Source organism: Giraffa tippelskirchi, chromosome 9, assembly GCF_054371585.1.
Source record: "Giraffa tippelskirchi isolate mGirTip1 chromosome 9, T2T-mGirTip1v1.2.pri, whole genome shotgun sequence".
In the NCBI taxonomy this organism is placed as follows: Eukaryota; Metazoa; Chordata; class Mammalia; order Artiodactyla; family Giraffidae; genus Giraffa; species Giraffa tippelskirchi.
The window spans coordinates 133,864,961-133,882,325 of record NC_137283.1 but is presented as its reverse complement, the minus strand read 5'-3'; the positions used below and the strand labels follow the sequence as shown (position 1 = coordinate 133,882,325).

Genomic DNA, 17,365 nt, shown 5'->3' with positions numbered 1-17,365 from the left:
GGTTGCCATTTCCTACTCCAGGGGATCTTCCTGCCCTAGGGATTGAACCCATGTATCTTGCATCTCCTGCATTGGCAGGTGGATTCTTTACCACTGCACCACCTGGGAAGCCATTTGCTTATGCATGGTCACTCAGTCATGTCCAATTCCTCTGTTCAAGGGATTTTCCAGGCAAGAGTACTAGAGTGGGTTGCCATTTCCTCTTCCAGGGGATCTTCCTGACCCAGGGATCGAAATTGAATTTGCTGTATCTCCTGCATTCCAGGCAGATTCTTTACCCACTGCACCATCAGGGAAACCCGCTATTTGCATATATCAGGATGTCAATAGCATATAATCCAAAGACTTGCAGGAAAAGAATGAGACAGAAGAGAGAGAAATCCTAAGAAAGAAGGGAAAGCTACTCTGAAATTTCTTCATCCTGGATGAGTGGTTTTTCTCAAAGACTAGGTCATATTGGCACTGAGACCTAAGAGTGATTAGTGAGGTTCTTGACTATGATGTAACAGAAAGAGCAGGAGACAAAGATGGAGTTTCAGGGCTGCTGCACACTTATTTTGCATCCTTTGGGCCAGTCAGCCTCATACAGCTTCAGTTTCTTCTTCCATCAAACATTGTTAACAGTACTGTAACCTATTTTACAAGTTTGCTGCAATATATGTAAAGTGGTCTTTAAATTCTAATGACCACATAGATGTATTATTTCACGGCATACCTTGCTTTCCCATAGGATAATGTTAGAACCAGATTCCAGATAGTTTGCTAACTACAAGTCAGGGACCACTCCTACAAGATTCTTTAGCCTGAGATTCAGGACAGTATAATTAGTTTTTTACTAACTATCTATGAGGCCCTATATAAGGCACTAGAGTCTATGAGCCTCTGTCTTCATGCCTATAAAATAAAAGTAATGATACTTATGTTACTAGATTCAAGGGTTGACATGAGAATCAAGAAAAGTACTATGTTTTAGCTGCCTTAAAAGGGTATATAACTGTTAAATATTAAGGAACGGAAAGAAACTTGTCTGCTCTTCAAATGAGAAATATTTTATTTTAGATCTACTCATTTTCCCTACAATGCCAATACCCTGAGATAGCACTATTCACATTTTGATGGCCATCCTTTCACAACTCTCTTTATGTCTATAAAGCCCCTGTACATTCACACAACCCTCTATACACACACACACAATATATCACATGAATGGACTTTAACAATATATGGCTTTCAAAACACATGGTCACCTTCTCTACAAACTGACCCCCTCCCCAAAAATTGACCCCCTCCCCAATGTATTTTCAACAGTCAACTCAAGCTGTGTCTCCTCTCTTGAGCTCCTCTTAAACACTGCCTCCACAAGGCAGAATTTCTCCTTAGCCCGAGACTATGCTGATGCCACCATCATGGTACCCAATGCTTTATGGTACTTCCTTCCTTTCAAGCTGTTTTATCCCTACTTCATATCCCTGGCACCTGATACACTGTAGGTAATAAATAATCAAGGAATGAATGAGGGAATAAATAGATGAATGAACAAATGAGTGAACTGTTACCTAGGATATACAGGAATTTTTTATTTTCCTTTATAAATTAGAAGGCAAGTCATAAAATTATTTTTATTATCTATGTCCCAATTATATGTAGAGGTTTCACTAAGCATATGTAATTTGAAATTATATATATTTTCAAATATATATAATTGGGAAACCTCAATAATATATTTTGTTGTTGTTTAGTCACTAAGTTGTGTCTGACTCTTTTGCAACCCCATGGACTACGGCCTGCCAGGCTCCTCTGTCCATGGAATTTCCCAGCAAGAATACTAGTGTGGGTTTCCATTTCCTTCTCCAGGAGATCTTCCCAACTCTGGGATCGAACCCATGTCTCCTGCATTGGCAGGTGGATTCTTTACCGCCGAGCCACCAGGGACATCCTCAATAATACATTAACTGAGAATAATTCCTTATGATTCTAAATCTTGTCAAGGAAAACAGTGAATCAAAGTCATTGGAGATCACCGTAACAACCTAGAGGGGTGTGATGGGAGGGAGATGGGAGGAAGTTTAAAGAGGGAAGGGACATAGGTGTACCTATGGCTGATTCATATTGATGTTTGGCAGAAATCAACACAACACTGTAAAGCAATTGCCTTTCAATTAAAAATTAAAAAAAAATTTTTTTAAGTCATTGGAGATTTCATGTGCTAAGTCTGAACAGAGGTTGTCCTGGTGATATTATAATACTTATTGATAATACTCTCACTATTCATTCCTCTCCAGGACAAAATGTGCCAGCCCAGATTGGCAGGAGGCTTTGTAATAGAAAACAGATGTGCAACGCTTTTAAAATTTTAACATACATGGAATCACTTATGAGTCATTTGAAAATGCAGATTCTAATGGAATCGATCTGGGATAGGGTCTGAGGTTCTGCATTCTAACATGCACCCTGGGGTTATCCATTTTTCCGGTCTATGAACTACTCTTTAAGAAACAAGGCAATAAAAATTAAGACAACAATATTACTGTCAACTTCATTTCCAAAGACAATATTCTGAGTCTTAAATCACTATGAACTTAACCACTGCCAATTGAGACCATAGTTACTGGACTTGTCTAATGAAAAGGAGGAATAAAGGTATGTTTTGGCAGTTAGTGTAACAAATGACCTTGAAATAACTGAACTCAAATACTGATTACTAGTTCACTCACCTATTTTGTTTCTTGAATGGTTTCTATGGAAGCCTAATTTAAAACCAGAAAATCCTCATAATTTAATTTTAAAGTAGCATCTTTTCTACCAAACAAAACATTCTACCCAGACAAGTATATTTCCAAGATATCAAATTTCATAAAAGATAAGTAAAAGAAAATTATGTTCTATCTACATGCAGCACAAATTCCAGAGACAATGAACTCAACATTGGCATTCCAGCTCAGCAGAACATACAGATGAACATCTCAAAGGGAAAGTCTTGCCCACCTGAAGTGAAAGCAAACATTACCTAAAAAGATTGCATTGAATCCATAAATCAATATGGGGAGAACCAACTTCTGAATAGTACTGATTCATAAACATGATATATTTCTATTTATTTGAGTCTTCTTTAATTTCTTTAATGTCAATGTTTTATAGTTTTCACTGTATCAGTCTTATACATATTTTATAAAACTTATTCCTAAGCATTTCATGTTTTTGAATGCTATTGTAAATGACTTTTTAAATTTTAGTATCTAATTGTTATTGCTAATACATTAAAGATACAATTGAATTTTACATATTGACCTTGTATCCTAGGACCTTGCCAAACTTATTAGTCCTTCTAGTTTCTTAATAGATTCTAACTGAATTTCTCTCTATATAAACATGCCATCTGTGAATTAAAACCATTTAAATTATTCCTTTCTTGTCTGTATTACTTTATTTTTTCCTTACCTACTATATAGGCTAGAACCCCCAGTACAAAGATGAGCAGATGTCATCTTGAGTGTGGGCATGCTTATTTCTGGTCCTATGGGGAAAGCATTCAGTCTTACACCATTAAAGATGATGTTAGTGACGTCTTTTTAATAACTGCCCTTTATAAGAAAGTTCCTGTTTTTCCTAGCTTACTGAGAAATTTTTTAATAATGCAAGTGTTGAATTTTGTCAAGTGCTTTTTCTGCATCTCTTGAAATGATCATACAGTTTCTCCCTTATTTTGTTAACATGGTAAATTACATTGATTTCCAAATATTAAATCAACCTTTCAATTTTAATGTAAATTACACTTGGTTATACTTAATACACAAACATACACACACAAAGCTAGTTTTTATTTGTTAAGTTTTTGTTATTTTTGTGTCTGTTCATGAGGCATATTCATCTGTGGTGGTTTTTTTTTCTCCTTGCATTTTCTTTTGTTTTGGTATAATAGTTATGCTGGCTTCATAAAATGAATTGAAAACTATTTTTATAGCAGACTAGATCCACAAACTTTCATTTTCAAAGCCATCGTATATTGCCTTTTAAGTCTAGAAACAATGGAAAGAAAACTATAATTCTCAATATGTAAATATTTATTCAAAAATATTTACTGAACTTCTGTGTTTACAAAGAAAAGTCCCTGTCATTGAAGGCCTCCAAGACGCCCAAGGGAGAAACAGGTGTGTTAAGCCAATGCTTGTAAGAGTATGTTCAAGGTGTAATGAGAGCACAAAGAAGCAATTTTTGCCATTTGGATAGTAGCCAAACCTATACAACTCAAAACAGATCTTTCATTACAACCTTTTTGATTTCAAAACAGGGTAGCCCAGCCACAAGAAATGCAGTCAATCTGATTTTCCTATACAACTCAAAACAGATCTTTCATTACAACCTTTTTGATTTCAAAACAGGGTAGCCCAGCCACAAGAAATGCAGTCAATCTGATTTTCCTATACAATTCAAAACAGATCTTTCATTACAACCTTCCTGATTTCAAAACAGGGTAGCCCAGCCACAAGAAATGCAGTCAATCTGATTTTCCTATACAATTCAAAACAGATCTTTCATTACAACCTTCCTGATTTCAAAACAGGGTAGCCCAGCCACAAAAAATGCAGTCAATCTGATTTTCCTATACAATTCAAAACAGATCTTTCATTACAACCTTCCTGATTTCAAAACAGGGTAGCCCAGCCACAAGAAGTGTAGTCAATCTGATTTTCCAATGAGATACAAACAATAATCTACTCATGTTTTAGTCTTTGATGCAGTATTTTATCTTTCTGCTGTATGAAAGACAAACCAGGGAAGGGTTTCCCAGTCTGCTTGGCACAACACTGGGGATAAAAATAGAAATCATATTTCAATGTTCTGCTTGGTTATTGAACTACTCTGCTTCTTGATCACAAACGTTTCGTAATTTCAAACTGAAGCATTTAATACACAAATAGAGAATACAGTCAACCTCAAAGGAAATGCAATCGAAAATTAAAACTGAAAACAAATTCATGTGTAGTTGTAATACATTTTAAAGAAAATCCTAGCAAGTACAGAACTGAGCTCACTGGAAAGAGCAATTCAAATGGCCTGACATTAACCATCTGAAGAAAGCCAGATTTCTTCATTTCTTCATTCAAGGCTACATTTTCATATAGCCATTCTCTAGGCTCTAGTCCATCTTATGTGCATGTGTGCTAAGTCACCTCAGTCGTGTCTGACTCTGTGTGACCCTGTGGATGGTAGCCCCCCAGGCTCCTCTGTCCGTGGAGATTCTTCAGGCAAGAATACTGGAGTGGGTTGCCATGCTCTCTCCCAAGGGATCTTCCCAACCCAGGGATCAAACCTGCATCTCTTATGTCTCCTGCATTGGCATGCGGGTTCTTTACCACTAGCGCCACCTGGGAAGCCCAGTCTTATACATCTCACAATACGTCTGCTTCTTTATGGGAGCATACCACTAGAAACACAATAGTGAATCCTTTTGCAATGTACATTGTTCCCTGAAAGTCACCTCTCCCCAACTCCCACAGCACATATGAATGTGTGTGTGTGTGTGTGTGTGTGTGTGTGTGTGTGTGTGTGTTTACAGCTGGAAATGGACATTGCTGCTTTTATTTACTCAGCATGTATGAACTCGATCTGCTAAATATGTTCATTGCTATGGGAATTCTAAAGCACGGTATTACTTTCCTCCGTAAATAATGGTTTCCATCATATGAAAGAGCAGAGCTCAGCAGCAGAGAAAATGCATTGCTTATAATGGCAGTGGAAGCACATTGATGGAAGCTGGCGATGCCCCACAGGCAGTAAAATACAAGCCACGGCTCCTCTCACCTCTCATAGATCCAACTCGATTATGTGTTGCACATAAATGTGCTATGCCACACAGCCTAAGCTGAATAAACTTATGACAGTTTAGAAGGTCAGTATTTTTCCAGGGAACAAGGAAATACGCTGCTAAGGATTTATCTCACTAGCCATAAAGTGCCCAGCTAAAAAATTTAGTTAAGCACTGAATAATTATGTCTCCATATGCAGAGACTAAGGGAAGGCTGCAAGGAGGTGAATTTTCTTTCATTATGCATCTAGAGGACACATATTTGAACATGCCCAAAATAGAAAAGGCAAACCCAAACCCATCTGCTTTAAACAGAAGAAGCTCTCCTTATATATGAAGGAAAACAGTGTTTCTGCAGTGTCTTAATTACTTCTCCATTTCTTTAAGAATGTCAAGATGCTATCCATTTAAGTCCTGCAGTAACTGAGTCTTTTTTGTCTTCTTCCTTTATCTAGTATTTAGCAAAAATAAACATTCTTTTAAAAATAAAAAACATTTCTGTATTTGGTAAGTGAAAGAACTCAGTCTCAAATGGGTAGGACTCTCGAACTCATACTGTATGATTTCACTTCTGTGGCATTTTGAAAAGGCAGAAATATAATAACAGAGAACAGACATGTGATTGCCAGGGGTTTGGAGTGAAGGGAGGGTCTAAGAAGAAAGGGGTAGCTGGAAGGTATTCTTTGGGATATTAAAATCATTCGGTATCTTAGCTATGGTGGTCATTACAAGCATCTGTATGGGTAAAAACTTACAAAACTGCATATAAAAAAAGTGAATTTTGTGAAATTTTTAGTTGGTTTAGAAGTAATTTGAGTCCCTATTTTGTAGCAATACAATGAGATTCTCCTTGTTATAATGATGCTGAGTTTTAATAAGCATCATTATAGCATTATTGTTTCACATCATTAGAATGTTATTACAGCAGTATTTTCAGTATCACTACACCATTGTTAATTCAGCATCACTTGAGCTTCTTAAGCCTCTTACCTAAAGAATTTAATCAAACTAATGGTTGGTGTGAAGCATCCAATTTTTCCATTTTCCTGGCTTTCGCTTGTTTCTCTCACTTTGCAGCCACCATTCTAAAATACACAACTAGCAAGATACAGACATAACAGGATATTTTTGTTATCTTACACCAAAATGGTATGCCTCACCACAATTTGTCTTAATTTTTCTTTCATTCTTCCTTCTTTAAAAGAATCACTAGAAATTGTAATAAAATAATTACTGTTTGCTTTTTTTTGAGAAGCAGTTTGTCCTATAACTGGGTATCAATGATGCCAGGACATACGAACCTGGACAACATTCTGCTGAGTGAAATGAGCCAAATGCCTGTGTGCATGTGTGCTAAGTCGCTTCAGTCATGTCTGACTCGTTGCGACCTCGTGGACGGTAGCCCTCAGGCTCCTCTGTCCATGAGATTCTCCAGGCAAAAATACTGGAGTGGGCTGCCATGCCCTCTTCCAGGGGATCTTCCAGACCTAGGGGATTGAACCTGAGTCTCTTACAATCCCTGCACTGGCAGGCAGGTTCTTTACCACTAGCGTACCTGGGAAGCCCAATATGAGCCAAATAGAGAAAGTCAAATACTGTATGGTGTCACTTATATGGAGTCCGTTTTTTAAGCTGATTTTATAGAAATGAAGAGTAAGTAGAATGATAGTAGCCAGGGGTTGAGGAAGAAAGAAACAAGGAGATGTAAATCAAAGGATACAAACTTGCAGTTACAAGATGAATAAATCCTGAGGATCAAATGTACAGGATGGTGATTATAGTTAATAACACTGTATTGTATACTTGACATTTGATCAGACTAGATCTTAAGCATTCTCCCACAAAAAAGTTAAACATGCAAATTTAGGGATATGCTAATTTTCTTGATCTTGGTCATCATTCCACAATGTACATGTATTCAAATCACCACATTATACACTTTAATTATAGTCATCAATTATTTCTCAATAAAGTTGGAAAAAATAAAAACTAATATTTGGCAACCTTGATCCTTTCCAGACAGGAACTGCCAGGGGTATAGGTCACCATGGGGACATAACCTTAGACCACTAGAAGCCATGGCAGAGTTTGGTCACGTCTCTTAGCGCCGGTGTTTGGAAGAAGCTGTTTATACTAAAAGTTTCTGCAGTACTCAGCAGGCCCTCCCCACCAGGAAGAGCATAAGGTTTAAAGCACAGCTTGCTCCAAATATTTCCCCCTCACAAAATCCTTTTTTACCCCTTTCTTGTGTTCTTGACCTCACTGAGGGGTCTGAGTGTTTCTCCCTTTGTACATATATCCTTCTTCTGTATCTAGCTTCCTAGTGCCTCAGTGGAAATGAGAGCAGACAGAGAAAAACTCCAACAACCGTTATGTTGCCAAACCTAAGGCTTATACCAAGAATTGGGCCATTAGGAGCAGAAAAGCCAGAACTATGAAAATCGGCCCTTTGCTTCTCTTTCTATTTTGATTGTAGCCTCCCACTAAAGACAAGGTCTTACTGAAAATGAGGGAAACAGATTATAGAGAGAGGAATAAATACACCTATATCAATATGTTGTGTATCATTCCAACATAGATATTTTTGTATACCGAGCACCCAGCTCAATATCTGGCCCAGAGGAAATGTTAAAAAAGTGAGTGAACACATGAGTGAATGGGGTGAGTTTTGTGAGTAAGGTGATCTTTAGGCAGTAATTTCTTACAGCTGCAATGCAATGAATTGTGTGATATCTGAATAGATTAGTTTTATTTTAAAGTAGCATTTAAGATTTTATTTATAAGAATAAATGCTTAATATAGATTGTAAAATTACTAAAATCTCTATTATTCTTGCCTGGAGAACGTCATGGACAGAGAGGCCTGGCAGGCTACAGTCCAAGGAGTCACAAAGAGTTGACTACAACTTAGCAACTTAGCAACAACAATAGATAGCAAAATTACTAAAATGCAAAAATTAGGAAGTAATTTCACTTGTAATCCCACTTAGAACTTATCACTGTTAATATTTAAAAGCATTTATAAACATATTATGTATATTTTTATAAACAAAAATACCATAAATTATATAATACTGAACGAAATTATATAATACGAAATCCATACAGCCCCAAAATGGTACATCCTCTCTGGATGCTACTGCCTTTTTTAAAAGCACAATTTAGCTCAAGTTTGCTGTTGTGTTTCAGTTTGACTTGTAGATCCTACACTAGTTAGCTTTTGCTACAATACTGCTGCATAACAAAAAAAGCAGGTGGCATAGAACAACAGGCATATGGTTCTCACTCACCCGTCTGCAGGGGTGGGTCTGCTAGTCATGATTGCACTTGGCAGGGCCTGGCTCCAGGCTGCAGGTCTGGCTCAGGTTTGCTTCACAAGTCTTCACATTTCAAGCCTTTGCCGGTTTCATGTTCACATACATCCCATTGGTCAAAGCAAGTCACATGGCCAAGTAAGGTATCATCAGCAGAGCAGAGACATACACTCTGCCTCTGGTGAGATTCACTGTAAAGTCATATGAACAGGCAGTCACATGAGAAGGATACAGGCAAGGAGAAGAACTGGAAGCAATAATCTCCCCCAGGCCTAGCCATTCTTGTTTATATCACTTCCTTCTAATTAGGCCTAGGATATTCACTGATTTGGGGGGTAATACTTCTCTATGGTAAACAACAAACTACAACAGCTATTTAGCATAAATATTTAAGACACATTCTGAATCCACTAAAGACTAGTAATTTCTCTTAAAACATAAAGTTTGAATTCTCCACAATTTATCGCTAATGTATTCATTTTCTTGTGTCTATTTATTATATTCCTGTGATTTGAATGCTCCACTGAACTTTTCTCTGTTTTCATGTGTCACTTAACTCAGGAAGCCACTCTTCTCCAGGTTTGTATAGCCCTATAGGAACAGTGCTTTCCCATTCTATAGCTGAAATCTTTCTACCATATCTGCTCAGGGAAAATTAATATTTTTGGTATATTAAAACATTTTTATATTTCAAACATATCTCTCAGGTTTCTTAGATTAAAATACCTTTACATCTGTTTATTATAAACTTTTGCTCTTCAGCATACTATGTAAAATATTTATTTTTGAATAAAATAAATGAGAAATAGCCCTTTTATTATAACAATATGTTAATCATGCCACATAGCTTTCAAATTGGAGGTCATCTTTTTTCATTCTCGAAGTGTGCCAAAGAATCACAATGGTGATTCAACAATGGTGTCCTTATCATCACAATTGATGCTTTCACCATTTTCCTCCTGCAGCAACTAGATGTTTCGATCCATGTCACTTAAAACATGCAGGTGGCTTCATTGTCCTGCTTCTATCCAGGAATGTAATAGTGTACAAAGCCCCAATGAGCACGTCCTTTTTAAGACCTAAATTACCTCTTGATAGAATGGGCATGAGAGGAAGCATGTGAACTCTTTTATGCTGCTAGGAGAGCACATGGTATGCTTCCCTTCATCTAGAGGGGATTTGAGAAATGTGCGGGGATGTTTAGTTGTCACAGTAACTGGAGTCTGCTACTGACATTTAGTCCGTGGGGGTCAGGAATGGCAACTTCTTACATCACAAATAGCCATCTCACGCTAGGAGAGATGTCCAATTCAAAATGCCAAGTCGTGCCCTGTGTTGAAATACCGACTTAGTGGAGTGTGGCCTGTATCAGTTAGGACTTTTAGTTGCAAACAGCAGAATCAGTTTAGCTAGTTTAAGTGGAAAGGGAACTTTCTAGCAAAGGATACTCAGTAACTCACAGAATTCCCAGAATGTCCACAGAATCAGGCTGGGTGGCCAAGTAGCAGGAAAGATGCCTCATTCCACTGTCAGATGCTCCAAGCGAACACTCCCGCCTCTACCCTCTGCCAGCATGTGACACCTACATAGGGCACAGGATCCCCAAATACCAACTTTGCCCCTGCAGCATGCAGGGTCTCTCTCTTGCTTGGTGGAGCCCAAGGCTTATGGCTGAACCCCAGTAATAAAGGAGACTGAGAAGGAGAGTTCCTGGCCTCTACTGCATACCTCTCCCTGGAAAAGTGGGGATCACAAGGTAGGGGATTCCTTAAATAAAAAAGAGTGTTCAAAAGATGCTGTGCAGTCACTAACTGTGAGAAATGCCCACAAAACCATCAAAAGCCCTCACGACATCCTCTTCTATAAAGACATTTCCCAAGCTCGGACCTGATAAAAATAGCCTCCAAAACTGTCTTCCAGAATCTTAAAAGGATATACTTAGTCTCTCCCACTGTTTCATATTCATTCTGTTTTCCCTATCTCAATTAGCATATCAGATAATTCTTGGTGTGTACATATCACTTGTTTCTTTCCTCAGCACTGTAATTTCTATCCAACTGTAAGTCTCTTTTTTTGTCCTCTCACCTTCAACTTTATATATATTATGTGAGCATTTACCAAAAAACTTAAATATGGGGAGAGATAATATACTTGTGGTTAAAAAAAGAAAAAAAAAAAGAAGTAAGTGTTCTTTGGTTCAAAGACATAACCATGGTGATTTTGTGCCCATTTGGTTTTTGGCAGGAAGCATGGGGAGTAATTGAAAATGTCGCACCCATTTACTATATAGTTACCTAAAAACAAGCATGCCATACAGTGAAGCAGCTTAAATGGACGAGACTGCAAACAGATGGGTCAAAAAATTTTACATATAGATATATAGGGCAGTGTCATAAAAGAGTGGGCTTTCAGAAATCATTTGAACCACTAAAGGGAAACCAACATGTTTCCTCAAAACAATGAATAAATTTCTCAGTTTAGTGTATCTATCTTTGATGCTCTAATAGAACTTCATAACCTTTCAATGAGTATTGCAGTTTACATTTTAAAATCATTCCAAATTTCCTGAATTTATCAGTTACATTTAATGACTGCAAATAAGTAGTTTTGAGGACATTACACAAGAGATTATAATAGCACCTTCTTTTGTCTCTGAAATTACCTTATAAACAAGCTTTCTTATTCCCCAAATAGTGTTTCAGGAAAGAAATGTTGTGAATTTTAAATTCACTGACTCAAGAGCGAGTTGCTCTAATATTCATTTTTACTGTGAATGAATAATCTAGGGGTCTGTCTTGTTAAGAATGTGTGCTGCCATCAAATCGATATAAGGACTTGTAAACTATTTTTTAAAGTACACTGAGTTTATTTCTTTTTTATATGAATACCTGGAAAAGTTGGAATTCAGGAATGCATCCACAATTTGTTCAAAGATAAAACTGATATTAGGTTTGGAGATATTATAGGTTTATTTTGAGTATATAATGAAATACATTTTTAATGTTATATAACATGGTAACTGGTTTATGAATTGGTGATCAACTATAGAGGTGCAAACATATTGTGTTAGTCTTACGTCTGAAAGGACATCTAGAATATGAAATTAAAACTACTTTAATTATCTCCTTATGGGAACATCTGGCTGCTGAGATGACACGCAGAAGCACACTGGGGTTTTAAAGGGAATGGTTTGAATCTTAAGTATGCTCTAACTATAACTAGTATATCTCAAAGGTCTGAAGTTTAGAATGAAAAGTTGAGTAATACAACAATCATCTAAGATGCTATTGTTTCTATTGTTCAGTTGCACAGTTGTGTTTGACTCAGTGACCTCATGGACTGCAACACACCAATTCTCCCTGTTCCTCACCATATCCCAGAGTTTGCCCAGGTTCATGTTCATTGCATCGGTGATGCCATCCAGCCATCTCATCCTCTGATGCCCTCTTCTCCTTCTGCCCTCAATCATTCCCAGCATCAGGGACTTCCAATGAGTCGGCTGTTCTCATCAGGTGACCAAAATACTGAAGCTTCAGCTTCAGCATCAGTCCTTCCAATGAGTATTCAGAGATTTCCTTTAAGATTGAACGGTTTGATCTCCTTGCTGTCCAAGGGAGTCTCAGGAGTGTTTTCCAGCACCACAGTTCAAAGGCATCAATTCCTTGGCACTCTGTCTTTTTTACCATCCAGCTCTCATAACCACACATGACCACTGGAAAGACCATAGCCCTGACTATACAGACCTTTGTTGGCAGAGTAATGTCTCTGCTTTTCAACACACAGTCTATGTTTGTTGTGGCTATCTATGCTATAAATAGGACCAAGTTCAAAGCTAGCAGAATCTTCTCCTGCTATTGAAAATATTACTTTTTTGACATTTTAAAAAATATTCATATAGGGTCTACTATTTTACCAGTGACAGAAAATGTTGGAATCTGGTCATAAAAGTAAATTTGTGCCTACATGATACTGACAAAGCCTTCTAGAAATCTCAGTCTCTTGTGGACAACAGATGTACTAGAATGGCCTAAGCAAGGTCTCACATGTGGGTAGCTGGTTGAGACGTGGCATCAACATGAATAGCATCGAAATAAAGTCACAAAGAGACTAGGATCCTTGGAAATCACCTAGCACCAAACTGTTTCAATTCAGAAAAGGGAACTGGTTTGTTTAGAATCACTGTTGGTGTGGTCCAGCTCTAGAGACCACAGTCTGCCTCCTGGACCAAACGGACCCTCTTTCACCAACCACGCAGCCTCCTTGTCAGAAGACAAGGCTATATAACATACTACACCAATCAAGGACAACACAGTCTGTCTCGGTGACCCAACAAATGATTCTTCTCCAGTTCTGACTAAATGGGGAAAAAGTCATTTGGAATATTTCCCATCACAAACTTTAATTTTTTCAAGCTAATGTCATACTTAGATTTTTTAAATGGAAACAACAAGATTTATTTTATTGTACACTTTTCATTGTCTTTGTAAACCTGATTAAATGAAAATTTCACTAGTAATATTATATTATTATAATCTTTAATCCCTAAAATAATACCTGGGTTTTTTTCCTCCAGTTCCATCACATCAGCTGACCACTCTCCTATATTCACAGAACTTCAGGGCTGCAAGGGAGATGATTTAGTCAAAAGAAAATGACTTCCCTTTGTTCCACATTCTTAACTTGTGAAATGACTTGTACTCAGTGGAGAGAGGAACTGCTGGGACGTGGAAACAGCATGGCTTTGAGGTAGAATAGACCCAAGTCTAAATTGAGCCCTACCTTTTATTAGCTTTATAAATAGCCATTTAACCATTTAGAGCCCCACTTTCCTAATTTCCTAATGTGTAAAACAGTATTAGTAACTTCCTAACAGGGTCACTGAAGGGAAGAAATGTAATAATGTGCCTAAATCACTTGGCTGGGGCCAGGTATGTAACACCTGGGAGGTATGATGCTTAATTAAAAAACCACTAAGTCGCGTAACTCCAGATTGCAAAAAGGATACTTTTTTAGCTTTTCAAATTGTTGGGAAGTGTTGAAGTAGCTCCTTGAGGATAAAGAGATCTATAGATATGCTATAAGACGTGCTGTTTCTCCTAGAATACTAATAACTTAGCATGCTGTTTCTCCTAAAATACTATTATTAATAAGTTATTGAACAGTGGATGTTGAGATGGGGCCCTAGGTCCCAGCACAGGTCCAATTGCCTAGCAGCAGTGTGGCCTTGGATAAAGCACTTTATCTCCTTATGACTGTTTCCTCTCTTAAAGAATAAGGCAAGCTCCCAAATATCTTTGCTTCCCATCTCAAGGGTTGCCTCAAGGAAGTCGTCTACATACAATAAAACCTCTACCCTCGGAGAGGCTCACGGTAAGCAGCACCCAGGTCTCTACATCTGGACGCACAGGCTCTCTTCATCTCTCCTGCTGACATGCTGGAGTGACCCACTGTGAGCAGTCTATGAGGTGCTACGGAGATTTTCTCTGCCTTTAACGTTCTGTTGATATTCTCTGTGAAGCTGACTGATCTGAAGTGATTTAAAAGTCTAAGGTTAAAGGTGCTCTGACAATTGTGCTATCTTAGCAAGTAGGATAAGAACACAAAAGTTAAGAAACACTGAACAAGGACCTGCTGTACAGCACAGGGAACTCTGCTCAATGTTATGTAACAACCTAAGTGAGAAAAGAATTTGAAAAAGAATAGGCACATGGATATGTACAACTGAATCACTTTACTGTACACCTGAAACTATCACAACATTGTTATTCAACTATAGCTAATACAAAATAGTTTTATAAAACACTGAAACTATCAGAGCCCCTATTTCCGACTTCACTACATTCAGATTCGAAGAAGAAAAAAATAAATGAAGAAAGGCAACAAGGGAAAACAATACATTTATTAAGAGGCATGAAAATGCATAAACTTACTTATAAATAAATGTAATATAATCTACCCAGTGAAAAAATAGCAAAAATCCATGAGTAAACTGGATTTTATCTTTGAAATGATTACATATTTGATCTCTAATAATTTCCCCCTCCATCATGATCTGTTAGTAGCAGCAATTTTACAATTGCTGTTACCATTGATTATCATATGGGAAGGAAAATTTTCAAGGATATTCTTTAAAAATGAACCAGTGCAAGCAAATTCAGATTATAAGGGATACAGTAAGACATGGGCTAGCTTATCTTCAGAAAAGTAGAAAATAAAAACCCCAAACATTCAGTAAGAAATTAAAATGCAAACTACGTTTCAATCATTGAAAAATAATACATATGGACATTATAAAACATTCTTAACCAGTGACTGCCATAATTACATTTATAATTGTTCATTCAAGTACTAGTGACCAATAAACATTCAAAGTCTCATTAAAAGTAACACTAGATATAGATACATGTGAACAATGCTTCTTTTGACTGAACAATAACAAAAGTCATGTCAACAGGAAACAAATGACCCTTAAAATACTGGGTTTTATTTTTTTTTTTTAAGTAAATGATTTTTCACAGTCTGTATATTTTATCTGTGAGGACTCAAGGAACATCTCACAACAGCTAATTAAGAAGTCCTTTCTTAATGAATGAATCTTGATATTACAGAGATAAACATTCTAAAACACAAGTTTAGCTTAAAAATAACTGCAGAATTCAGTTTTCTTTGGAAAGAAATTGTTCATTCCTTACCAAATGTTGGTTTGCTGTTGTACAAACTATCAGAATACTTCTTTGGTATTCACCAAAGAGCTATTTAATGAGCTGAAAAGATTTCATAAACTCTAGTACCATGACAGCAATGTAGAGTTTATGTCAAAGTTGCACTGAAATCCACACCGTTTCCTTGATTACTGTTCTTAATGAATCTTCCTTCAAAGAGCTCCCTCCTGATTTTGGCCTGAATCTCAGGCTTTAATAAAAGTGCTTTTATCTCCTTCACTTTGGACTGCAGACCCATCCTCTCTCGACGCAAAGCTTCATTAATTAAGTCCCGGATTCCAATAGGTTTCGGGCCTACGGGAAAAAAATTATATGATACATTTCACGTACAAATGCCAATGAAAAACATTAAATATGGCACACTGACTTATCAAAAGAAGGTTAAAAAGAAATCTTTAAAATGCTGCCCACATTTTATAGAAAAGTTTGCATTTCACCAAAATATATCATTTACAAGAATCAAACTTACTGTAAGTAATGCATAGCAACAACACACATAGGACAAACATGAAACACTGTGGACCAACTTTATGGATAATAATTTCAACAGTGATCATTTTAATCGTAGCACTTGTTAGCTCTGTGTGTGTTTTGGCTTCAGATAAGGTAGTAAATGCCCTGCTAAGCAATTGAAATGGCAGTATTCCATTTACGTCAAGGCCTCTTCTATGGCCTTTAATTTGAGTCCACAAGTCATAACCCAAAGTCCCCTCTCCCTCAGCCATGGCTGAGGGCAGGTGAAACCTGCGCCACTCTTCCTTTGTAGACTGATTTCCTCTGATAGTCCCAGTTCTCCATTCCTCTTCTGTTGTGCTTCAGAAACGCAAACACATCAATCATGAAAAGTATTAGGCAATCTTCACGGACTGGACAAGACACTTAGGCAGCACGATGCAAATTAGTCCATTGACTCGGCAGAGGAGGGCAGGGGTGCTTCTCACGGAGCAGCGGGGTCCTGCCTGCACTTGGGTCTCATTTCCTGTTGTTGTCACTGTCAGTGCCATTCCTATCAGCCTCTTCAGTTTTCACAGAGCTCCCATCCCCTGGCTTGTTTTTGTTCTGTGTTTCTTCCAGATACTGCTGGACAGCCTTGAGCACTGCATTCTCCACCAGCCTCTTACTGAGCCTTACCAGTTCAGCATCATCGGGCTCACCTCCATTCTTATCACCTACATTCCACAACAGAGAAGAAAGGTCACTGAGATCATATTGCCATAGAAACTCGGCATGCAGGGGCCAGCTAGTTCAGTTAGTTACAAAGAGCAAGTGTCCTTCAATCTGGTAAATCGGATCTATAAATTCAAGAATACTGGCTTGGCTTTTCATTTGGTACTTGCAGACTGCCTGTCCCTGAAGACTTCAGATTGAAAAGCAGTTCATTAGCCCCAATCTAAAAATAATCTACCTAGCAAAGCTAGAAGTTCCCCAGTTCTACATGGGATTTTTGTTTTTCTTTCATCCAAGGCTGATCATTACTACAAAGTCCATGTACCCACCACCAGGAGACTCAGACATGTGAAATCA

The 17,365-nt window shown here is 37.6% G+C and overlaps 1 protein-coding gene across 9 annotated transcripts in view; it reads right to left on the bottom strand.

Annotated features, from left to right (window-relative positions):
- Positions 1-14,998: 14,998 nt before the first annotated feature.
- Positions 14,999-17,365, bottom strand: part of AKAP7 (A-kinase anchoring protein 7) — a 120,953-nt gene continuing 118,586 nt past the window's right edge. For 5 of the 9 annotated variants that reach the window (XR_014065103.1, XM_081529045.1, XM_081529047.1 and 2 more), the window contains one exon: positions 14,999-17,010. Coding sequence is in view for 7 of the 9 variants with exons in the window: in XM_081529045.1 (XP_081385171.1) it covers positions 16,814-17,010 (197 nt within the window). In the remaining 2 variants the exon portion in view is untranslated. The remainder of the gene's footprint in view (positions 17,011-17,365) is intronic. The other 4 variants (XR_014065102.1, XM_081529044.1, XM_081529046.1 and 1 more) reach the window with 1 other exon arrangement.